Source organism: Gadus chalcogrammus, chromosome 13, assembly GCF_026213295.1.
Source record: "Gadus chalcogrammus isolate NIFS_2021 chromosome 13, NIFS_Gcha_1.0, whole genome shotgun sequence".
Taxonomy (NCBI): domain Eukaryota; kingdom Metazoa; phylum Chordata; class Actinopteri; order Gadiformes; family Gadidae; genus Gadus; species Gadus chalcogrammus.
In genome coordinates, this window is record NC_079424.1 from 7459699 (window position 1) to 7485568 (window position 25870).

The following is a 25870-nucleotide window of genomic DNA, read 5'->3' on the forward strand; positions in this document are numbered from 1 at the left end:
TCAAATGAACACGAGTCAGCCTGGGACTCTCCTCTCCTCCCCTCCCCCTCACCGTGCCCAGTTCCCGAGCGTTGGGCATGCGCACACTCTGTAAGTGACATGAACAGATTAAAAAAAAACACATACACACAATTAACACAAACTATCCCAAGCAATATGTACAATATTAATTAATTATTATTTAATGTACATGAAACAATAATTTCATTAATAGCATAGTCTTACGAAAAATAAATAACATTTCAAATATGCGGACATCTCGCAGCGAGATTATCAGTCAGAGATGTTCGTTGCCGGCTCGTTGGCGCTTAAAAAATATGGACAAGTTTTTACTATTTCGAAAGAAATCAAGTTCAAACACGACTCGCGATGGTGAGGCTGAGGATGGGCTCGTTAATAGCCAGACTTGTGTTGGACTTGGCAGTTGTTCGGAGGGGGGTTATGCTGAGGTCAAGAAACGGAAGAAAATATTGTAGCCTACACAGTTCTGAATTAGCAATACAATGTTATCACATGCTTGCTAGCAATGTTGGTGTGTTAAACCGTATGGATTAAAGTGGAATATTGCAAGAAGTCCTGTGATCAAGACATCGATTTAAGGTAGGCCGTTTGGTTATTTAAGTTTGCCCGTCGCAGCATATTGACTTGGGGCCCATGTGATTTTGTTTTGAAGTAGAACTACATTATAGGTTTGGCTCATGCCAAAGGATGGGTTTATCGTAGCCTGGTATGATCCGCCCTTAATAGAAGTATTATGAAGTATAATAGTATCAACAATAATAGCAACTATTGTATTAATGTTCCACATAGGCCTACATTTGAGACGTATCGCGCAACTAATGTGAATGCTTTGGAATGTACCGTGGCGACGGTGGGTCTGAGATGTGCAATTCACCACTATTGACAGGACAGCTAACATTGTAGTTGGGGGACTGCTGACGGGCTGTTGATTGAGAGAACTATGTTGTTTGTTATCGTGTGGCCGCAGTGCCACCTGGACTAGCAGTGAATGTGTACATGCCGCTGGGCTATTTTCATGTTGGCCTTCTTAAAGATCTTCCTCTATATTGTTCTTTGTCTTTACGTCTTTATGTCTGTGCGTGTGTGAGGGAGAGGGAGAAAGATAGCGCACGTTGAACTGTCAAATGATACGATCACACTCAATCACAGTGGTGCGATTAGTCTGTGTTGTTACTGTACTGTAAACTTGCCTCGTACGGGACCGCAACCACCCCAACCCGTGCCGAAAATGTCTTCCCGGCCGTGCCTCTGCCAAATTCAGGTGTTTTGATCAAGGTTTTTTTTTTTGACCAGCAACCTCTTGAAATCATACAGCAACTGTTAAGCAACTGCAACAAATTATTTCTGGCGCCGCCACTGCAGGTACGTATGCATGACATTATAGACAGGATATAGTTATCATTACAGGTACATACCTTACATTATTATTTAGGTTTGTAAAGGAGAATGGACAACATGGTCCGCCACTCAGTTGAGGAGATCCATGCTGGGTTTAACGTGAATGCAAAGAGTCCTCTCATGTAACTCTATATTGCACTTCACCCCCATCGATTTGTCCTGCCCTCCCCCCCCTCATTCATTATTGAAGACATGCGTCCAACACATTAAGCCATAGTGTACATCCCTACAATACGGCTAACGCTAGTTTGTATCTGGAGTTTTCTAAGGGCATAAATAAACTAAAATACATGTATCTCATTTAGGCAGAATGTTATCATGTGTAATAGCACTTCTGCGTGGCTCTCTGTGTGCTGTCGGTCTCCGTGTGTTGAATAGTAATTTCGGATTGGCTGTTTGTAGTGCTCTGCAATTCTCAGTGATCGATTAGCTGTTGGCTCGGGCCCTTCTTTGGAAATCAAGTAGTTTCTTGTTTCACACTCAGTGGGTGGGTGTGGGGGGGGGGGGGGGTGTTCAGTCTTACGTTGTGACCTCCTTCATGCTTGAATCATTGATTTTTCTTTCCTTGGTTTATATGCATTATTTTAATCAGTCGTTGCTAGGCGACCGGGATGTGCGAACCTGTGTGGGCGGAACACAAGTTGAGTGTGTGTGTGTGTGTCTGCATTGTTTTTTGTTGCAGTTGTCTCAATGTTGACAGATTCACACTGGCACACAGAACCCGTTTGAAAGGAGGCATGAAACCGACATTCTGTTGTTTGCTCTAACACGTTCCTTAAAGAGCTAGCTCGGAGCGCTAGCCTGGCGACGCGCGACGGCCGCACCTCACCGCACGCCGTTCCGCTGGCAGTCCGCACAACTAGACGCACAAAGGAAGGCACACAATATCCCATTTTCTCATTTTATAATATCATAACCCGCTGTGTGACTAACAGTGTGCGTCTGTTTGTGTATTTGCATGAAGCATCGTGAGCACTGAGGAAAAATACAAACAAAGAGATGCCGGGCAATTAGTAGGGCCTATTAAGGAGTGATGTAATATTAATGGAAGAGTTAGGGTTGCTCTCAGTGTGGTTAAGAAAGACGAATGATCGCGGATGTCTGAAAGGTTTTGACTCAATCATGTCTAATCGCAATCTCGTTACAATTTTTTCATTCCTCTGTGTGATTGCCCTGTCTGTCTGTGTGTCCGTGGTTCTTAATACCGTGCTGACGGATGCTGCAAATTGATGACGGACGAAACAGACGGACAGAGAGATGGAGAGAGAGAGAGAGATGGAGAGAGAGAGAGAGAGAGAGAGAGAGAGAGAGAGAGAGAGAGAGAGAGAGAGAGAGAGAGAGGAGAGAGAGAGAGAGAGAGAGAGAGAGAGAGAGAGAGAGAGAGAGAGAGAGAGAGAGAGAGAGAGAGAGAGACCCTGGGACTGATCAAACTGTGGCCCTGCAGGTCATGAAGACGTACCACATGTACCACACGGAGAGCCTGTCCTCGGAGAGCAAGCTGAAGGAGGCGGAGAAGCAGGAGGAGAAGCACATGGGGAAGGCCAACGACGCGGGGCTGCTGCGCCACGTCCACGAGGACCGCCCCACCAGACGCAGCTCTGTCAAGAAGATGGAGAAGATGAAGGAGAAGGTACGGCTTCACGTCTCTCACACGCACACACACACGCACACACACACACACACACACACACACACACACGCACGCACGCACGCACGCACGCACGCACGCACGCACGCACGCACGCACGCACAGACACACACACACACACACACACACACACACACACGCACAGACACACACACACACACACACACACACACACACACACACACACACACACACACACCTGTGGGCAACTGCACTTTGGCTGTGAAGAAAACTAAACTAAACCTCAAGGCATATAAGTGTGCAGCTTTGGAGTATAAAATGTGTTTCATGAATTATTGATATTTCTCTTATGAGTGCTTATGCATCGTAAGACGAGCAAAGTAATTGGGTTATTGCAGTGGGAGACCGTTTCCTAGATCAAGTATTGAATGATGCTTCTGCTTTTTTTTCTCTCTCTACCTCTCTCCTCAGAGACAAGCCAAGTACTCTGAAAACAAGCTGAAGTGCACGAAAGCCCGGAACGATTATCTCCTGAATCTGGCTGCCACCAATGCCCTGGTGGCAAAATACTACATCCACGATATCTCCGATTTGATCGATGTAAGAAGCGTCTTTTCCACACTGCTTTCAAAAACTTTCACAAATATCGACCGACACACTGCACGAGGTCACCGATCTAAAACTCAAACTTTCTGACCTTCTGGCTTTTTGCAAAGTTCGACTGAAGCCTGACTCTTGTGGTTGTCATGCCGCCCGCAGTGCTGCGACCTGGGCTTCCACGCCAGCCTGGCCCGCACCATGCGCACCTTCCTGTCGGCCGAGTACAGCCTGGAGACGTCCCGCCACGAAGGTCTGGACCTCCTGGAGGGAGCCGTGGACGCCATGGACGTCAGGGGGGACAAGCTGAAGGTCATGGACATGCACAGCCAGATCTTCTGCCCGCCGGCCCGCTTCGGCTACCAGCCGCACATGGGGGACGAGGTGGGCGTCCTGCAGCAGCGACAGGGGAACCAAAGCCGTTGTGCAGCCCTTTACGGAGCGTGATTAGCGGCATTAGGCGGCCGCAGGTTTATATCGGCCCTCATGTCTCTATCACAGTGTTTACCGTCGAGTCGTTTAACAGACACTTTTTTTCCGACGCGACATGAGGCAATTTTATGGCAATTTCTTGAGCAGGTAGGGGCTAGTTAGAAAAAACCTTACCCCACATGAACTGTGCTCTAATGCCTCGTATTAAGTCATTGCTATATTCTTCAATCAGCCTTAAAAACCAAAAGGTGCCATTTCTCTTCCTGTTAATCCCTGCCTATTCCCGTACTACCCCCCGAAACCTTGCGGTTGCCAAACTATCTGTGCTCCGCCCCCCCCCCCCCCCCCCCCCCCCCCCCCCCCCCCCCACGAACAATGGCTTATGAACGCCTTCGACCCTGACACCTTGTTCCCTGGCCGTCCCTGAATGCTGACTCCTGATTGGATCCTGTGCCCCAGGTGTGCCAGGTGAGCGCCCAGCAGCCAGTGCAGACGGAGCTGTTGATGCGTCACCACCAGCTGCAGTCCCGTCTGGCGACGCTCAAGATCGAGAACGAGGAGGTGAGTGAGGGCCTAATGGCGTTGGGACCCGGGGAAGGGAAGGCTCTCGGTTCAGCGGCTCTGTTCTGGGTTTTGGGTCTTCAATTAGTTTCTCTCCAATACTTACTCCCCTGTTTTGATTTGCACTTCTTAGGCTGCGTTTGAAAACCAACCGAGCATCGTTTCAAAGTTGAACTTGATCGAGTGCTAAGGAAGTTTTACTTTCTCACTGAAATGAACTGAAATGCTACGCTGCGTTTGTGAGCACACGTACTCACGCTGACAACCCGTGGAAAAGTCTTCGATGGCACTAAAGGGGCCTGAAAAAGGAGCTGCCCAAGCAATCAATACCTTCCCTGATTATGTTACAATCTAGTTAATAGGTAAGCTAATCAATTCAAATGAAAAACGAGCATCATTTGAGTTTAGGGCAGTGAATCGGAGAATGGATTACACAGGACTGGCAGTAATACGATACCAAAATCAAAAACACAGGTTTTAATTACATTCCACTTGTTGCATGCAACGCATGAGTCATAAACATAGGAGTCATTAACGTAGACATTAAAAACATCCAGAGCCTACAGATTCCTCGTCTGAAGATGGTCCAATGTAAATACATCTACCTCCATCAGACAAAGTACTTATAGTGCACACTATCCTAGAGGAGTTAGCTTGAGTTATCCCTCATCTGACATTGGTTTGACTTCAGGCATTGTTTCCTTTTCTCTCTCTCTCTCTCTCTCTCTCTCTCTCTCTCTCTCTCTCTCTCTCTCTCTCTCTCTCTCTCTCCCTCTCTCTCTCACGCCCAACCTCCTGCTGTGGCCATCGCTGCCGCCAGACTGGCTATGACTCACACACACACACACACACACACACACACACACACACACACACACACACACACACACACACACACACACACACACACACACACACACACACACACACACACACGCACACATGCATACACACTCCAACACACACAAAGGTCAAATTTGTGTGAACCCCAGTCAGTGTTTGACTGCGATGGACCATAGCAATGCACGGTTCCACAACTCTCCTGTGAGTCTTTGTGTTCGTCTTTCCAATCTCCTATTCTGGGAAGAACATATTGTACAGTCATTACAGTCCTTCAACTATGACCCTGGCGGAGGTATCAGCAGGGCTTACAGATCGCTTATGCTTGCTAAAGTTGCTACTTTACTGAGCTAAATAGTATATTCATCAACAAACAATGTTTAAAAAATCGATTAAATATTCTAATATTGATCGTTGATAAATATAACGTTTTGGCCTATGTTTGGTCAAAACTTGGTCAAAAAAGTTTGGTCAGAACGATCAGTGTTTAAGAAAACTATTAAGTCTACTTATATAACGTCATTCTATTCGAATGAGATATTACATTCCTCTTATGTGATTCACTTTGACCACCTGCGTCTCATCCTGTCTCACAACTTTACGGCCCTGGCCTCATCAGAGGCGACCGTGTGATTGATAACACCTCCCGTTCCCTGAGCGATTAACCCCTGGTGCAAGGGATTAATGTCCCGACTCCTGGTGTGCAAGATAGGGGTGGCAGAGGGGTAACCTTGTGTATCTGTGGGTACCGGCGCTATCATTAAGCTCCACTATATCCTTGGGTTGCTCGGTTATGGAAGAAATCTTAATCCCGATTATTTGGGTCAATACATTATCACGATTATTCAAACAATTATTTTTGAGTTTTAAAAAGTTATGCATTTATTAAGCATTCCTCTCCAAAAAAACACTTTGTAACTAGAACTTCGAAATTTCCCATTAAAAAAATACACAAAAATGTCAAAATGGAAAATAATGTACAAAAATGTAGCTGTGTTATTTCCTTAAACCATTTAATTCATAAAACCAATATACTTAAAATATAGATGTAATAATAATAATCGTTAAACTCGAAACCCTAAGTCAAAATTCGAAATCGATAAAAAAAATGAATAATTGCACAGCCCTACTCTATCCATGCGTTCCCGTGAGGCGCTCATGAGTACAGAGGTCCTTTCGCCTAACGGCCTCCGATCCCCCAGGTGAGGAAGACTCTGGACGCCACCATGCAGACCCTGCAGGACATGCTGACGGTGGAGGACTTCGACGTGTCCGAGGCCTTCCAGCACAGCCAGTCCACCGAGTCGGTGAAGTCGGCCTCCTCCGACTCGTCCATGAGCAAGGCCAACGTGGCCAAGAGGCGCGCCAACCAGCAGGAGACGGAGGGCTTCTACTTCACGGTGAGACTCGCTCTTCGGCCAGTTCACCCAGTCAGAGCGATCAGAGACACGCTCGGTTCGTCGCGCGGTCACCTTCCTGTGTGTGCCGACGCCCTGTTTCCTGTTTCCCATGCAGAAGTACAAAGAGTATCTGAACGGCAGCAACCTCATCGTGAAGCTGCAGGCCAAACACGACCTTCTGAAGCAGACCCTCGGAGAAGGTGAGAGCGAGTTTGATTTCCCCTGGTGAGCGAGGGGGGACGCGGGGGGGGGGGGGGCAGACCGCGTGGCTGCTGGCGGCGGCTGTAGTCAGTACTTTGGTTTGATTTCGGATTGTGATCTGAGTGATCCTGTATTGGCTGCTCGGCACACAAAGCCCCCTCATTTGAGAGATAACTTTTTTCACAATGTCATGACACATGACGTTTTCTCACACATGCGTGTGTCATCGCGTAGTCTGTGGTCGTGCACGCATGCATGCACTACATGTTATTAAAGTTCAAAATCATGCAAAAACATCAACAGGGCCCGAGGATGAGTGATGACTGGGAGAAAGTATAGTTTTGTGTGCTCTTTTACACACCATGCCACAGTCATCAACCCATTCGCACACGCACACACACACACTCTGAAGACGCACACACACACACAACACTGTCCCCAGTGATGTACGAAGTACAGTGAGTTGTTTATGAGCTCAATGAGCCGAGCCTAAAGTGATGAAAATCATTGTACTGTATAAATCAAACCCACTTAACCAACCCAGCACACACACACACACACACACACACACACACACACACACACACACACACACACACACACACACACACACACAGCAATGCGGTTTCTAGGGGCGACCGCTGAATGGCCGCTGCCTGGCGCTGAGTCAAAGGCAGTCATGGGCGCTCGCACCACCGAGCAGGTCTGAATAGACGTCCCGTTTCCTCCCTCACACCCGGCATATTTTTGCCCCGTTCTCCATCTGCCGCCCCACAATAACCCCCTATTCCCCCCCTTCCCCCCCCACACACACACACACACACACTCACACACACACACACACTACTCCCTGTACAGCCCTGTTCCCGCCCCCTGCCCCGACCACACCGCACCCCCGGCCCCATTGTCAGACGGCCGTTGACTAATCTCTCTCCCTCTCTCCTCTGCCTTCCCTTCTCTTCCCTCTCCTTTCAGGGGAGAGGCCGGACTATGGAACAACAAGGTAAGCCGCCCTGCGAGCAGGGAGTCAGTAGAGCGGGCAGCGGGCGGCCGGGGGCGTGGCGTCCGCGGGGATGACATCACCGACGCCCCGAGCGAGCGCGTCGCCGCGAGGCTGGCGTTATCGTTTCTCTCTCCCCCCCCCCCCCCCCCCCCCCCCCCCCCCCCCTCCGTCACGCGGCATCTCTCCGACGAGATGATGACAATTATCGTTAGTTTATGTCGCATGGTCCTGAACGTCGCGATCTGTAGTATCTAACCAATCGACGGTGTGAAACCCCCGGATGCAGCTGTGTTCTCAGCCTGTGAATCCCCCGAGATAAGAGCTGACTGCCGTGCTAATGTGTGTGGAAAAAAAGAGGTGTGTTTTTATTCACAGAAATATATCAACCGGACGTCATTCGACGGTATCATGTCAATGTTTTCTTGTAGGATTCGAAATGTAAGCTCAATATGTGATGCATTTATGATGTGATCAGATTTCAGTGTACAAATCCTTCCCCCCCCCCCTCCCCTACCGTCTCCCCAGGAGCCCCTTCACACCCCTTAACCCACTCCGAGCCCGGCGGTTTAGGCCCAGCGCTCTTAGGTGTAAGATGTTTAACGGCAATATGGAGACCCTCATTCAGGTATTGCCCCTCCCTCCCGCCCCCCTCCCGCCCCCCCCTGTCCCATCTTCCTTCCCTGGGAATGTTTTCGGAGCTGAGCCTCTTTCCTGGGCAATCTGGGGATCCTTGTTCTTATCCAACATGAGAGCACGCACAAACGCACACCCACACACACACAAACACACACACACACCTCTTCCCTTCTTACCCCAGGTCACATCTTTATTTATTTTGAATTGTTCCTCCGGTGGAACCGTCTGTTGTCTCAGTCTGGGGTCTTTCAGAGAACATACACACTGTTCTCTTTTTCTTCTCTTGGAAGCAAATAAAACAAACAAAAACAGCCCCTCCCCCTCCCCCCCCCTCCCCTCGCCTCCAGAACAGTGCATCCAAGCTGGGCGTTTGGTCTGCTTTCAACCCTCTCCCTTCACGCTGTCTCAGCCTCCAGTCATCAGCCTGCGTCTGGCTGAGCAAACAAACGAGAGCAGCACACAAGCACTGTGAAGTGGGATCAAACGGAGAGAGAGAGAGAGAGAGAGAGAGAGAGAGAGAGAGAGAGAGAGAGAGAGAGAGAGAGAGAGAGACGTGTGGATGAGGCTGGAAGCTACTCACAGAGATCAATAACATGAGGCTCTCTCTGTGGGGTCCAACAGTCACAGGCCTTTGGTTGTGGGGGGCTGGAACGGTCCCCACCTCTCCACCCCACCTGCCCCTGTCTGTGCTGCTGCCTCGACTGCCTGGTGGTTTGGGGCTGTTCTCTCTCTACTACCGGGGCTTGTCTTTATTTTCGTCTAACCTGTTTTGGTTCTTGCCTCTCTTCCTGTTTGTCTCCCTATCCCCCTGTCTGTCTCTCCTCTCTGTCTGTGACACCGCCCCAGGGGGAGAAGGAATGTTCGAGCCAGGAGCCAGGTACTCTCTCTCTCTCTCTCTGATTGGTTAAGCAGTAGGGTGGGGGCGTGCTGGGAATAGCATTCTTTACTTGTACGTCTGTCTGGCTCCTTTCAGTGCTCTGTCTGGACTCTGTCTGGGCTTTATTCGGCCACAGACGTGCATTAACCACATTCAGACGTGCATTAACCGTATTGATGTGCCTTATTTTGTGCACACATTTATCAAATTAGTATTCACTTCATTGATATTTCGCTACAATATGTATTGTTAACGGTTCATCAATCGGTGGATAAAGTGGTCTGCCGGCGTTGAATATGTCTCCGTGGATCATGTGTCACACACATTTAACTCATGTCACAGTGTCGTTGTTTTGGCACCCTTTGATCAACTGAGGCGATACAGCTTCTGACGGTCGCTCTTGTCTCCCGGTGTTCAGGAGACAGGGCAGGCCATACCTGCGGTGGTGGAGAGCTGCGTGAGATACATCAACCTGTACGGTAGGCTACTGCTGAGGTCCCGTCCCGCACACTGACTCCGTTCATCTGCTGTCTCTTGTCTCCTCTTGCTGTTCTCGCTGTTGTTCGCGCAGTTTGGTGCATTCCCCTTTGATGTGTGTGTGTGTGTGTGTGTGTGTGTGTGTGTGTATGTATGTGCGTGCATGTAATGATGGTGTGTGTGTGTGTGTCTGTATGTGCGCATATATGTGTGGATGTAGTTTGTGCTTGTGCATGCATGGGCGGACGTTGCGTATGTGCACATACGTGAATGCGGTATGTGCGTGCATGTGTGGATGTAGAACGTGCGTGTGCATGTGTGGATGTAGAATGTGCGTGTGCATGTGTGGATGTAGAATATGCGTGTGCATGTGTGGATGTAGTATGTGCTTGTGCATGTGTGGATGTAGTATGTGTGTGTGCAAGCCTGTGCGGACGTAGTGTGGGTGTACATGTATGTAGTATGTTGGTGTGTACAGGGCGGGCGTGAATGTAGCGTGTGTGTGTGCACATGTGCATGCAGTATGTGCGTGGCATGTGCGGATGTATAATGTGCGTGCATGTGAAGATATGGCGTGCGTCAGCCCCTGTGCGCGTGTGTCTCTCTCTCCATGTTTCATGCCCTGCCTCTCCTCTGCAGGTCTGCAGCAGCAGGGAATCTTCCGTGTTCCAGGATCCCACGTCGAAGTCAATGACATTAAAAATTCATTTGAGCGAGGTCAGTCCCTGAACACCGGGCCCATCTCCCCTTGATCTCCTCTAAACTAGATTGTGTCCACAACAGCACCAGCCACGCTCCCTCCTGGAGAAATAAACAGCCGTCACATGACCGCCGTAATGGACCCCAATGTGATTTACGCTAAATGTGCAGCTCGTCGTATCGTACTCTCCGATTAATAGTGAGCCTTTGAATCGCAAACACAAAGTTTCTGTTCTCTGTTTAAAGTTGTTAATTTTTTGGTGACATTTAGTTATTGACAACACGTGTCACCTCTATTCTAATTGGGTCCCGAGAGCCACGCCCCCCTCCTATCTTCCTCCTGCAGATGCTGCTAAGCTCCCCAAAGCTCCACAATAGGATCCAAACTGTTGTCCTCACATTAAATGGCCAACATATTACTGTGGCGCTACTGTGGTTACCGCAGAAACAGCATTGGAGCCGTGCAAATCAGCAAACGCTTCTCATTCGACCTCTCTCTTTTGATGCTGACTGATGAAAATAGAAGCATGTAAAAAGATTAGAACAGTCTTGTGACACGTGGGCCAAGATTCAAGTTTTTAGCAATTCAGCTGTTTTGCACTCGGCGTGTAGATCACCGGCTCCTTCAAAGGCCTGAACACCGCAGCACTGTAGGTGCAGGTGCAGGTGTAGGTCTAGGTGTAGGTCTAGGTGTAGGTCTAGGTGTAGGTGTAAGTTGGCAGCCCTGTGTACCACTGACCTTGTGGGGCGGTTTCAGGAGAGGACCCCCTGGTGGACGATCAGAGCGACCACGACATCAACTCAGTGGCCGGGGTCCTGAAGCTGTACTTCAGGGGTCTCGAGAACCCCCTGTTCCCCAAGGAGCTGTTCCTCGAATTCATCTCCACAACCAGTGAGTGAAGCCGAACACAACGCTGTTATCTGATCCGCACAGCTGGGATCATTCCCTCCTTTTCTACCTCGACTGTATTCAGGCATTTATTTTCAGTAATTCTATACTTTATCCAAAGTTACCCAGATTTTTAAGATGCATTGAGTTCTCTCTCTCTCTCTCTCTTTCTCTCCCTCTCTCTCTCTCTCTCTCTCTCTCTCTCTCTCTCTCTCTCTCTCTCTCTCTCTCTCTCTCTCTCTCTCTCTCTCTCTCTCTCTCTCTCTCTCTCTCTCTCTCTCTCTCTCTCTCTCTGTCATTCCCTATGTCTCTCTCTCGTTCAGAGCTGGAGTCGGGTGCGGAGCGGGCGCGCCACCTCCAGAAGCTGGTGGTGACCCTCTCGCGTCCCGCCATCATCGTGATGAGATACCTGTTTGCGTTCCTGAACCAGTAAGCGCTCTCTCTCCTCCACCGTCGCCCTGAAACCCCCTCCCCAGAATCCCTCTCGCGGTGGAACAGTACCACCTCACCGAGCCGCCCTCGGCGCCAGCGCTAAGCCACCAGGGGCCTTGATCTACAGTGATTTGAGAACAGCTAGGCGTTGCTAGGGGCGTTGTCAGGCACGACGCGAAGCCAACTACACCCCGGTCTCAAGTGGCTCGTTGCCTATTATAAAACGGTGGCTATAGACGACCCAGTGAGGCCGTAAACAAGACAACATAAATTGTGATCCTGTATTTAAAACAATTTTCTTCCAGCAAGCGATATAGTTCCTCAAGACTGCAAAAAGAATGGTTGCTAAGCAACACAGGCCAGCATACTTTTGTGGTGCCGCATTTATCCTCAAAATCTGTTGTTATGTGGTCACAGGTGTGGTCACTATTTATTGCACTTATGCTGTACTTTAATGAGCAAACCAGAATTAGGGAATGGAACTATCCATTTATTACGTGTGGCTGGTAGCTCTTTACACTAAGGGTGTACAAATGAATCGTTAAAACCATGTTGTTCACTTATGGTGTTCTTGTAAGCCCTAACTCTAGCCCTAACCCCTTTGCTGATTATATTTCTGCTATTAATGATGCTTGTTACTGCATTAATAGAATAGAATAGAATAATGTAATGTAATTCTCTTTATTGTCATTGCACATAGTACAGCGAAATTGAAATGTCATCAAGACGGTGCGATTCACAACCACAAAATATATAATCACTCATTAACTCAAGAAGGTTCATGGCTTCTTTTACCCTGAAATAAAGTCTCATGCTTCCCCCCCCCCCCCCCCCCCCCCCCGCCCCCAGCCTGTCCCAATACAGCGACGAGAACATGATGGACCCCTACAACATCGCCACCTGCTTCGGGCCCACCCTGATGCCCATCCCCGACGACCAGGACCCCGTGGGCTGCCAGGCGCACGTCAACGAGGTCATCAAGACCATCCTCATCCACCACGAGGCCATCTTCCCCGGGCACCAGGAGCTGGAGGGGCCCGTCTACGAGAAGTGCATGGCCGAGGTGGAGGAGTACTGGTGAGTTAGCCTGGGTATACCCATGCTGCCTTGCGCGTGATTTCATTTCGCCCTGCTAGGCAGCATGGGTTCCATGGATCCATGGAACAAATCACAGAACGGGGAGGGACGGCAAGACGATGACGACGTCTATTCGACACACACATCGTCTTCTTCCTCATCGAATTTCTGTCACTCTACATACGTCATCTGGTATAATTGATACGATTGGCTATGAGCTACGTACTGACTCATATGAGAGACATTCGTAGCGCCCAATAAACGGCTCCGGGCAATCGTAAACCACGCCTCAAATACGAGAAAATGAATGTGTGGTTCCCAGACCTCATCTCAATGTGGATTGAGATGAGGTCTGGCATAAGCCGGCTACTGGTGAAAGGCTGTGGTCCTGGGGGGTTGAGGAGGACTAGTGAGAGGCTGTGGTCCTGGGGGCTGGAGGAGGAATGGTGAAATCGAAAAAAATCCAATCCCGATTATTTTTCGAGTTTGAAAACGCGATGCATTTATTCAGCATTTCTCTCAGAAAACATTAAAATAGGAAATTATGTTGAAATATGTATCCAACTGTTATGCAATTTCTATAAACCATTTAATGAATAAAATAAATATAATATATATATCATATATATATATTAGTTTGGTGATCGTATGACACAGAAATTCAAAATCGCGTGAGTGAGTGTCAATGGTCATGGGTGAGTGATGCGGCATGACCACTGTCTAGTCAGGATCCCGCCACTCTATAGTCTATTTAGTAGAGGCTTTTAGCCGCAGTATCCTGCTCATTAGTGACCAGACCTATTTGGGCCTGTCTCACTGATGATGTGAACAGCCAAAGGCCCCCGGATCTGGATCAATAAGGTGCTCACTTATCTTATCGGATCTTATGTCTTTAAGGAGCAGGTATGGGTTAGGGCATCTCGATCAGGGATGACCCTAGGTAGACTGTGTGACATTTGGGCTCAGAATCTCTATCTCTTCTCTCTCTCTCTCTCTCTCTCTCTCTCTCTCTCTCTCTCTGTCTGTCTCTCTCTCTCTCTCTCTCTCTCTCTCTCTCTCTCTCTCTCTCTCTCTCTCTCTCTCTCTCTCTCTCTCTCTCTCTCTCTCTCTCTCTCTCTCTCTCTCTCTCTCTCTCTCTCTCTCTCTCTCTAAACGCTTCTTCCTCACCCATTTCCTGTGTGTCTTGTGTGTGTTTCAGCGAGAGCCCTCACAGTGAGCCCGGGGCGCTGGACGAGGTAGACAACGGCACCGGGCCCAACAGCAGTGATGAAGGTGAGGGGGGGGATCCTCGCGGGTCTGGCAAAAGGGGTGAATGGGAAGCAACGCTGACTGTTGGAAAAAGATTCAGGCTCACCCTCTGAACAAGCGTTAAGTTGAGGTTTAATTAAACAAGAGTTACTAGACACTGAAGATGACAAACCCATAGGTCTGCAAATTACGAAGGGGAAGATACACCGGTTATAAAGGAATAGGGGGTAGGCAGGCAGACAATATGTATTGTTTGTCCATATAAGGGCGTCACGGAAGAAGATAGCCCGCTGCTGGGTGCCTCGTTGAGTCTTGCTGTCTTAGGTCAACATAAACATGGCCAGAGGCTTCACCTGCTGCAACAGATCCTCCCTAGCTAGGACATTGGTATGAGGGGTGAACTAGGATCCTGTAGCAGAACCTTTAGTCAGTTATCGCGAGTTAATTGGTATGCAAATACTAATATCAGTGTTGTGTACGTCCCAACTGACGTGTAGAACAGAAATTGCAAATTTACTGAGGACGATTTAAGTCCTATCATCTCTTCCCCACTGAACTGAGCTCCAATATGGGTAACAATTTACAATGAGGGTACACTAATTGAACCCTTCATTTCCATTAGTTAACGCAGTAATAAGCATTACCGTGTAGCTTTACATCGGTGCCAGGGGTAGAGTGTGAGCCTGTGTTTTCGTCCTCGCAGAGCTGGAGCAGAGCGAGGCCATCGCCAAGTTCGACTACGTGGGCCGCAGTCCCCGCGAGCTGTCCTTCAAGAAGGGCGCGTCCCTCCTGCTGTACCACCGGGCCTCCCAGGACTGGTGGGAAGGCCGGCACAACGGCGTGGACGGCCTGATACCTCACCAGTACATCGTGGTGCAGGACCTGTAGGCGCCACTCTCCTCCTTCTAAGCCCACAGCTTGGGTTCATTCATCGTGTTGTCCGATGTCTGACTGGATAGGATGATGGAGAAAATGTGTTTTGTGTAGCGGGTGCTGTTGAGTTTATGAATGAACAGGTTCAGTTACTACGACTCTACTACTAATAATTGTATCATACTACTTCTTTGGTGATTATTACTTTTTAAAGATGAAAACAATGCCAGTTAGATCAGCGGTTACCTATGCACAGATCTCATGTAGATTAAATTACAAATTTCTCCTACGGGGGATTGATAAAGTTGTATCTTATTTTATCTTATTTTATTAGGATTAAAAAATAATCTTTTGATAGTGAGATAACTGTCAAGAATAACAGAATGGTCTTTAACATCTTAAAGACTAAATGCATATATGTTATAATATATGTTCGAACCAAATCGAGGTGGAAGAAACAAAGCTGCTCGGTGTCACATTGGACAGTCATCTGTCATGGTCTACTCACATAAACAACATAACCAAGAAAATAGGGAGGGGGTCGACTATCGATAATCAGGAGATGTGCAGGGTTCTTAACATCAACCTCTGTGGTCCAGGTTATCCAGCCACTGGTTCTGTCCCATCTTGACTATTGTCCAGCTGTGTGGTCGGAAAAAAAAGGACTTGAGAAAACTACAGCTAGTCCAAAATAGAGCGGAGCCTGGCACTTGAGTGTGGAAATGGGTCTAATATTTCACATATGCATAAATGCCTATCTTGGCTTATGGTAGAACAAAGACTGCTAGCTGGTCTGACTTTATTTTTTAGGAGCATTTGTGTTAGCAACAAACCTTATTGTTTGTTACAAATTAATTCATTACACCAGTAAGACATAACTAGTCTACCAGGCATGTGGTAATGGTACGTTTTACAGTGCCCATGCCTAAATCTAATGAAATGAAAAAAACTGTTATGTACAGAGCTATGTCAATATGGAACTCTTTACCTCACATAATCATAGACGTTAAGGTTAGAATACACTTTAAAAAACAGCTCAAAATCCGTTTTAATAATTTACAAGTTGGTTTATTTAGACTTGTCAATATTGGTCATTGTGTGCAGATTATGTAATGTTATTGGAGTGGTGCTGTGAAACATCATACTTGCTACTTCACATGCAATTTTACCTATGTATGATGTCTTTCTTTACCCTCTCTATGATGTAATATTTGTACATTGTTTTTGTTTTTTAATTTTTTCTGTTATCTGTTCCCTTATCTTCTTTATCCTGTTTTCGTGTATTGTTGATTTATTATATGTTTGTCTTGTTAAAAGTGGACCCCAGGAAGAGTAGCTGTTGCCAAGTGTAATGGCTAATGGGGATTCTAATAAACTAAACCAAACTGTTAGGGGGACCAGACAAGTCTTAAATGAAGGTTGTTAAGGAGCCTATTAATGATTCATTAGATGAGTGATCCTGAAGCTAAGGTTAGACCTGGGTTTCATTTGGTACCCTCCTAGTTCTTCATAGGTGTGTGTGTGTGTGTGTGTGTGTGTGTGTGTGTGTGTGTGTGTGTGTGTGTGTGTGTGTGTGTGTGTGTGTGTGTGTCTGCAGGGACGACGCCTTCTCAGACAGCGCCACGCACCGATCCGACGGCGAGCCCGGCGGCGCTCATCACCATGACGACCTGAGACCTGCACCCAGGGGCGACCACACGCCCGAGCATCGCTACGAAGCCGCGCAGGGAAGGTACGGACCCACGGACCTATGTACTGAGACAGTCCGATTCAAAATCCACCAAAAAAAAACACAACAATTGAACGTTTTTCAACTCCTCCCTGCGTCCCCTCCCCCCCTTAGGGTGAGGGTGCGCTCAGACGGGGGCGCGGCCGCCACCCCTCGCCACCGGGGCGGGTCCGAGCACCACCACACCCCCCCGCGGGCCTTGGACCCCCACCCCCCCCGGGTGCTCCCGCGCCCCTGCAGCCCCCTGAAGATGGGGGTCCCACGGGGCCTCACGGAGAGCCCCGAGAAGCGCCGGCTGGCCACCTTCGGGGGCGCCGGGGGCCCGGGCCACCCCGACCGCAAGGCGCTCTACGACAGCCACTCCCAGCGGTCCTCTCAGAGGTCCTCGCCGAGCGCCACGCGCCACGGCAGCCTGGGGGACCACAAGGCGCTGGAGGCGGAGGCACTGGCCGAGGTGAGGGTGTCACGTGACGCCGTACGTCCTGCGTCATGTGACGTGTTCTGCGACATGTGACCGTGAATGTTCTGCCTCATGTGTGTGTGTTCTGCTTCATGTGAAGGCTAGCGAGGTTGTCGTTAAAGAGCGGAGTGTGTCCAGGGTGATGTTTCCACCACGTGGAGCCAGCGCCGACTCAAAGTGGAGTCGTTAGGGTTAGATTACGCAACGGGCCAAAGAGTTTCTTCTGCTTTTTTACTTTTCCATTCGGAAATAAACGCTGAGCACGAGCGTTTGGGCGGTTTGAGAGCAGGGCTCACCGCAAAGAAATAACCAAACGTTTTCTACTGACGTTGAATAGATTGTTATGCTACTTCACTTAATCTTTTGTAATTGTTGAAAGTTGCTGAATTTGGTGGATTAATAATGCATAGCAAGGAATTGCAATATCAGGTCATCAACATATTGACATTATTTAGTGCAATGTTTCGTTATCGTTATGTTATATTATTAGAGTGACAAGTTACTCTCTCACCAAAGAAGCAGGTTTACAGTATTGTACAGTACTGTATTGTACAATACTGTTTTGTAAAGTACTGTATTGTACAGTACTGTATTGTACAGTACTGTTTTGTTAAGTACTGTATTGTACAGTACTGTATTGTACAGATCTGTATTGTACAGTACTGTACTGTACAGCGGTTGACCCTTGACTCCTTTTCTAAACATCTCCCTCCTCCCCCAGGACATCGAGAAGACCATGAACACGGCTCTCCACGAGCTGCGGGAGCTGGAGCGCCAGAACGTGGCCAAGCACGCTCCGGACGTGGTGCTGGACACCCTGGAGCCCATGAAGCACCCGCGGGGGCCCGAGGCCCCAAGCAGCCCCCTGCACACCATGGTGATCCGGGACCCCGACGCGGTCCAGCGCCGCAGCAGCAGCAGCAGCTCCTCCTCCGAGACCACCATGAGCACCTTCAAACCTGCGCTGTCGGCACGGCGACCCAGCGCGCCCCTGAGGCCCCCCCCGGTGCGACCGGTGCGGCCGGCCCCCGTGCTGGTCCCGGGGCCCCACCGCTCCAGCAGCTCCAGCTCCTCCGGCCTGGGGAGTCCGGGCATCGCCTCGTCGGATCGGGTGTTCCCCAAGGCGCCGTCCCCGTCCCCCTCCACCTCTTCGTCCTCGTCGGACAAGCAGAGGGAGTGAGGCGTGTGTCTCTAGGGGCCGGGGTTCTAGGGGCGGTCCAGGGGCCCCCCCATGTACGCTGTGGAGCCGAGGTTGTGAGGAGAACCACACCCTTCCCCTCTGTTCCCTCTCCCTGTGATCACCAGCCAACACGATGTGTAACACCTCGCTGGTGCCCGGGAACACACACACACACACACACACACACACACACACACACACACACACACACACACACACACACACACTGGTACAAATGGGTACTCATTTAGTGTTGTCGATGGGGATGGACTATAGGAGGACGCCAAGTAAGTGGACTATCAGTGACTTTTAAGCACAAAGGATGAGAATATGATCATTTAGACATTTTCAAAACTACCTTGGGCCATGCTGGATGGAAACAGGACTATCTGGAAAAGTACTTTATTATTATTACTGTGTTACCTTCAGCCGGCCAAAACATCTCATTTAAACATAGTAGTCGTACCTCGCGGCGGCGTGCGCAGACACGCTAGGCCCGGGCATCTCAGCACTATCTTAATCCACCTATCTTACCATCTTTAGATAATATATATTACCTCAAGAAACATTTAGCACTTGCTCTTATCATTAAAAAAAAAAAGACTAATGCACATATAAACTATAGGCAATCGTGCAGCGTTGGTAAATTCTGTGTTTTCTGCATTTTGATCAAGTTGTACTCTTAAAGATTTATAGCACATCAGAGATTCAGTGGAACCTGGCTAGGTAGAGCCCAGTCAGGCTGGGGGCCGTTCATGTGGGGACTGTTTACTATTGCTGTTGTGTCATATAGCCTAAGGATAATCCTCTTCTTTCAAGTGTAGTAGGCACGTTTAACTGGAAAGAAGCGTACTGTTAAAGGTTACTTATATTGTACAAATAACACTGTGCCATAGGAACAGGATATATTATGGTCTATAGCGTGTGTAGCGCGTTTGGTACTCCTCGCACAAACATTAACAAAACAAGAATAAATGCAAAAAATCTGCAGTGTGTTTTTCTCTCTCCTTCTGTATTGCCTATTTATCTTGAATAAACAATTAGCATATTGATTGAACACCAAGAAACAAAGACCCTTATAAAAAGGGAACACCGTTAAATACAATTTACCTCAACATTAAAAAATGCATGAAACCACCCACGTACATTTTAATAGGGGCTCGGTGGTGTGGAGTTTGTGTTACAATGACTCGCATGAGAATAGTAATGAAAGCATTCAGAATCTGTTCCATACTGCCTCCTAGTGGACCGATACTTACTCAACAAGCACTGCGAATGACCTTCTAGGGCCCCCTAGTGGCCATAATACTACAACGCGTTGTTGATGTGTCTAGTTGGTACAATACAGGTCGATTTTTTTATTAATTCGTTACGATAATTGTAGAAAAAATGTAAAATGTGGGAAAACCTAAACAAATCCGGTCATCTGGAAGACAATGGTCCAAGATCAATTCTTAACCTTGGTAACTGCTATTTCATGAACAGAAAAGTTGCAAAAATATAGCAACAGGTGAATTAAAGCCTTGCTACATTAACTCCACAGAAATAAGAGTGTTTTTGAACTGAGTGGGGATGGATGTCTGAGGCCTGTCTGAGCCTTGCTACCGGACAGCCCATTCAGGTTTAATCCATTTAGGTGTGCTCATTGCGATGAAAGCGAGAATAAAATTAGATTAGGGCCTTCGCCTGGGGCCCTTCCAGCAGCCAGCGAAGGCCAGGACTCTGGCTCTGATTTCCTGGGGTTCAAAAGACCTTTGCATTAAAAGGCTCTCACGATTACTGGGGACTCAACAGCTGAGCCCGGGGCCCGACTTGATGGTTTATAGCCCCTAAGTGCATCAGTCTACAGATGACCATTCATAATTACTTTGTTGTCTTTTCCATTGGACATGTCTGTCATTCTGTACGATCATAATTTAATAAAGACCAACATCTACTTATGAGCATATTGGTAGAACATGAGTTGCTGTCTCATTATGTTTTTATGAATTTCCTAGAGGTTTGCTCTTTCCAAGAAAGGTTATGTATGCCCTCTTCTCGTTTCTATCGCCATGGATACTGGTGATAGCAAAAACAAACCCATTAACCCACAAGCACGTGGATAAGATGGCTGGACCGTTAAGGCTTCTTCCTACGAAATTAAGGCTGCGTCCCATTTCTACCCCTTACCCCTCCCCCTTACCCCTCCCCCTTGGTTTGAAGGGGTACTAAATGAGGCAGTTCGTCTGGCTGGTGTTTTGTGATTTTGTTTGGCTGGCTCCATGTGAACTTTGGGGAACAATGCTAACCGTCTCTCTCTCTCTCTCTCTCTCTCTCTCTCTCTCTCTCTCTCTCTCTCTCTCTCTCTCTCTCTCTCTCTCTCTCTCTCACACTATTAAGAGAGAATACGGACTACAATTATATGTTGTAAGGAGTTATAGTTGACTAGAGTTAAAAATAATAATACCGTTTCGGCTAAGAGTGGTCCACTGTCCTGAGTCTCCACTTTCCTGAGATGGTCCAGAGACTCCATTGTCCAGAGACTGTCCAGAGACTGTCCAGAGACTGTCTAGAGACTCCGCTGTCCAGAGACTCCACTGTCCAGAGACTCCACTGTCCAGAGACTGTCCAGAGACTGTCCGGAGACTCCACTGTCCAGAGACTGTCCAGAGACTGTCCAGATACTGTCCGGAGACTCCACTGTCCAGAGACTGTCCAGAGACTGTCCGGAGACTCCACTGTCCAGAGACTGTCCAGAGACTGTCCGGAGACTCCACTGTCCAGAGACTCCGCCGTTCAGAGACTCCACTGCCCAGAGACTGTCCAGAGACTCCGTTGTCCAGAGACTGTCCAGAGACTCTCCAGAGACTCCACTGTCCAGAGACTCCGCTGTCCAGAGGCTCCACTGTCCTGTCCTGATACTCCACTGTCTCCTGTTCCTTTTTTTATCAATAATTTCAAACAGGAACACAACTATATATCATATTTTAATAGTGATTAGCATTTTCTACTTCTGTAGATAAGACAGACGTTTATATTCAGTTTATGTTTATATCATTTTTAGCAATGTTACAAAATGCTAGGAAACATTATAGACGTTAGATTTAGTGGCCCTCCACATTCTTTTGTACTAAGTGCAAAATTGGACTCTTATCTTATCTTGTCCGGGCGAGAAGCTGGGTTCCTATCGGGTCAAACATGAATGCCGACATATTTCTCCCTTAATGGAATCATGCCACTTAGTGTACTGGAGGTTTTGGAAGGCACATCAGTCCGTCTCTCTGTCTGTCCCTGGACTCAGACAGACAGCCAGACAGATAGTTAGACAGACAAACGGACATGTCTGTCTGTCTGGCTGTCTGTCTCTCTGACTGTCTGTCGGTCTGTCTGTAACTGACCATCTTTCCATCTGATTGCTTCGCTCTCTGCCTGCCTGTAGCTTTGTCTGTTTTTCCTTTCTGCCTGTCGCGCTGTCAAACGTAGTTTGCAGAAGAAAAGGTTAAGGTAACAAGAAGGACATGAAAAACATAAATAATAAGAAATGGCATCATCGTGCTCCTCCTGACACCCCAGCGACCAGTGGAGCTGCCCCAGAGGGAGTGTGTGTCAGGAGACAGACAGGCAGAGGTAAACACACTGCAATAGCATTACGTGATGGTAGATGCTCCTAATGCGCCCAGAGCTCTGGACAGCAGCACCGTGGCATGCAGTACTCGTATCTGTATACTTACTCTCATGGCTGTCGAATCAAACGGGGCGCCTGTATGTATTGACGTATTGATGCATTGATGCATTGAGGTATTGATGTATTGCTGAATTGTTGTAATGATGTATTGATGAATAGTTTTTTCCAACAACCGTGGTTACGTCCAACCTCAATTCATGCAAATATATCATTATGGTATTAGAATCATGGCACAAATGTTGATGCATAATAAAGGTTTTTATTTAGTTGACCTCGACTAAACCACTAAACCGTAGCTCAACCCAAGTAAAAAAGAAACGTGGCCCGAAACATACAGAATAATTGTTGGATACTAAACCGAAGGCAAGACGAGGAGAACTCTCCACCTCCAAGACAAATGAAACTGAGGACACAGAAGGACGTGTTGGAGACTGGCAGTCATGTGCTTGTTTTCATTCCTTTAATGTAATAGAAAAAAGAAGAACATGGCTTGAAAAGCTTTAAGGCTCTGAAGAGGAGAAGAATTGGGATGAACTCTGTGGTCTTATTCTGAAGTGGTTTAATACTTAACCAGAGGCAGACAGATATGAGGGAACCAGCGATAGGATCTCCAGCAGAATGTTTACAACGTTGAAAAATGCCATCCATTAATGAAATGGCTTATGCAGTTGACACCATATGTTAAAATGGGTGTGTCTCTATGTGTGTGTGTGTGTGTGTGTGTGTGTGTGTGTGTGTGTGTGTGTGTGTGTGTGTGTGTGTGTGTGTGTGTGTGTGTGTGTGTGTGTGTGTGTGTGAAGCAAGAGTCGTTAGGACTGGCTGAAGAATTAATCAGGGCTTTGTATATAATCAGTTGGACACAGCAGGATGACTGTACCCACTACTACCTGCTCCCTGGTTTCCATCCATAGGATGTGTGTCCACACAATGACCCATCAAACTGCAGACGAGGGGGGGGGAGACTAAAATTCCCAGAAATCTTCTTCAACTTCGACAGAGAGAAGGTGAAAATGGCAATGTAGAGATAGATTCAAACAGGTTGGGGAGATAACATATTGAAGAGCATGTGCTATCGCTATACACCACGGCTCATAACAAAGAAGACGTTCTTGAACGTTCTTTACCTTCTTATTTAGAGGGAAAAGAAAAAACAGGCTGGAAAAAGAACAGTACATCTGGATTAACACATATCCGTCGGACACGCAGAAGGACATTTTCCACACGTCGAACAGTCCAAGGCCTTGACGAGAGTGAGATAAAGATCAAGTCTTTGGTGCTGCTGTGAATGTGCTGCTTTGCTCGGTACAGGAACAGGAAACCGGGGCCCTGCGAGGTCACGTGCAGGTCACGGACGAGCGATATTAGCTTGCATAATGTTATTAAGCTCACTGCATTAAACATGTCTCTTTATCCGTTCCTTTATCGGACATCAACGTGGTCGCAACGCATCGTTACACTCAATAACCGTATCATTCCAAGCCCCCCGGAGGGTCATCTAAAAACTTCATATTCTGTTGTAACAGTATGTTCGTTGCATCGGACTGCAGGCCTCACCGATGTTATGAATCCCCCCCCCCCACCCCCACCCCCACCCCCCCCCCCCCCCCCCCCTCTGTTCCACTGTGGGGGGGCCCCCCCAAATATGGACAGGGCCAACAGCGGCCCCCTGGGGTTTCGTATAGCTAGGGTTTCACAGATCCCGCGTGGGCGTCCCTCCACGCATTGCCGCCAGTCTGCCGGCACGCAGGCTGGCCTCCAGTCCTGATTTCACAGATATCGTCTTTTGCCCGGTGGCTGGGATGAGATGCAGATGTACAGCTTTCCCACATCTGACCGGGGGAGGATTATCCGGGCCCCTGTGTGACAGCCGAGTGGACGCCGAAGGGGCAGAGGTGGTGGAGGCTGGGTGGAGGTTTGGGTTTGGGGGGAGGTGGGGGGCCGTGTGTTTCTCTTTGGGCTGTTCCTACTCACAGGAAGTGGCCCGGCCGATGGACAGTGGCATTGGAGCCTGCGATTGACATACAGACACACGGACACACACACGGGCACACACACACACACACACACACACACACACACACACACACACACACACACACACACACAAATAGTATAACTTTGTCATATGCATGTTAGTCTTAATAGCCGATAAAGACATGCATTCATTTCTCAATGTTTTCATGTGCATTCTTACCAAGGCAACAACGGTAAACCAATCATCATGCAAAAACAATTCTGCTGCTGCAGCTGGTTATATAAACAGGACCTCTTCATTGTATCTAATCAAAACAATACAATCTATCTGACAGTGTTTCCAGATTTTTCCCCAAATTACATTTGGCTATTGGAACATGTATTGGAGACTATTTTGTGGAAAGATACAATCCCTTTTACATACCTCGATTAGTCCAGCAACAGTTTAAAATACATCAAACTTTTGATTGGTCCTGTTGAAATTATATAAATTAATTATATTTTCCAGTATAAAATGATTTATTCCGCTTGATTTGTCCAGATTAAATGATTGGTTTGGTTCAAAAGACTTGTACCAACTCAATTGGTCCAGTTTGATTCAACTCCACCTCTTCATTGGTCCAGATGAAACGATTGTTCTAGTTCAAATTGATTGGCCTCTCTTGATCGGTTCAGTTCAAATTACTCATACATAAATTTGCAATGAATACAAATGGATGGGTTCAAAGGACTTCAACCTCCTGATTGGTCCGGTTCAGAGGACTTCAACCTCCTGATTGGTCCGGTTCAGAGGACTTCTACCTCCTGATTGGTCCGGTTAAGAGGACTTCTACCTCTAGGTTGGTCTGGTTAAGAGGACTTCTACATCTTGATTGGTCCGGTTCAGAGGACTTCTACCTCTTGATTTGTCTAGTTAAGAGGACTTCTACCTCTTGATTGGTCTGGTTCAGAGGACTTCTACCTCTTGATTGGTCCGGTTCAGAGGACTTCTACCTCTTGATTGGTCCAGTTCAGAGGACTTCTACCTCTTGATTGGTCCGGTTCAGAGGACTTCCAATTCTTTATTGGTTCCGGTTCAGAGGATTTGGACCTCTTGATTGGTCCAGTTCAGATGACTTGTGAAGCCCAGCAAGAGGTTCCAGGGTTCAGTAAACAGCACTGGTGAAAAGGAATGTCTGATTCCATCCAACAAGGAAATGGCAAATGTAATGACCATCCACTTGGATCTAGGTCGACCTTCATCGGCCATAACAATACTAGAACTATAAACAGCGGTGACCCAGGTAAACAAGATTCCTCCTGCAAATATTTAGGCCGTGTAAATATTTACTTACCCAGCTAAACAGTGAGCATCGTGTGTGTGTTTTTCTGTCCATACATAGTATAATGTAAACGTCTTTGGTGGAAGACCACAGCTCCTAACACTGTCCAGAGCCCCGGAGCTCTTTGCTGCAGTCATGCAATGGAATATATATGATGAATATATGGTACGTGTTCACAATACATCAAACTCCAACCACTCCGAAGTCGGACTCAGGTCATTGTGTTCCGAGCTCCATTTTTCATTTAGGCCTACGGTTGAGAAAAACAAAA

General features: G+C 47.8%; 1 protein-coding gene across 3 annotated transcripts in view; it reads left to right on the plus strand.

The window, feature by feature from the left end:
• LOC130401616 (SLIT-ROBO Rho GTPase-activating protein 3-like) overlaps nucleotides 1-20551 on the plus strand; it is a 33212-nt gene extending 12661 nt beyond the window's left edge. Inside the window, exons 5-22 of one of the 3 annotated variants that reach the window (XM_056605506.1) lie at nucleotides 2864-3049; nucleotides 3500-3628; nucleotides 3788-4009; nucleotides 4517-4618; nucleotides 6661-6858; nucleotides 6974-7058; nucleotides 8035-8062; nucleotides 8588-8687; nucleotides 9994-10054; nucleotides 10692-10769; nucleotides 11509-11643; nucleotides 11964-12069; nucleotides 12922-13149; nucleotides 14348-14421; nucleotides 15101-15281; nucleotides 16868-17002; nucleotides 17114-17453; nucleotides 18181-20551. In XM_056605506.1, the coding sequence (XP_056461481.1) occupies nucleotides 2864-3049; nucleotides 3500-3628; nucleotides 3788-4009; nucleotides 4517-4618; nucleotides 6661-6858; nucleotides 6974-7058; nucleotides 8035-8062; nucleotides 8588-8687; nucleotides 9994-10054; nucleotides 10692-10769; nucleotides 11509-11643; nucleotides 11964-12069; nucleotides 12922-13149; nucleotides 14348-14421; nucleotides 15101-15281; nucleotides 16868-17002; nucleotides 17114-17453; nucleotides 18181-18639 (2847 nt within the window). In that variant the 3' untranslated portion in view covers nucleotides 18640-20551. Of the gene's footprint in view, nucleotides 1-2863; nucleotides 3050-3499; nucleotides 3629-3787; nucleotides 4010-4516; nucleotides 4619-6660; nucleotides 6859-6973; nucleotides 7059-8034; nucleotides 8063-8587; nucleotides 8688-9544; nucleotides 9576-9993; nucleotides 10055-10691; nucleotides 10770-11508; nucleotides 11644-11963; nucleotides 12070-12921; nucleotides 13150-14347; nucleotides 14422-15100; nucleotides 15282-16867; nucleotides 17003-17113; nucleotides 17454-18180 lie in introns of those variants that run through there. The other 2 variants (XM_056605504.1, XM_056605505.1) reach the window with 2 other exon arrangements.
• Nucleotides 20552-25870: the final 5319 nt, after the last annotated feature.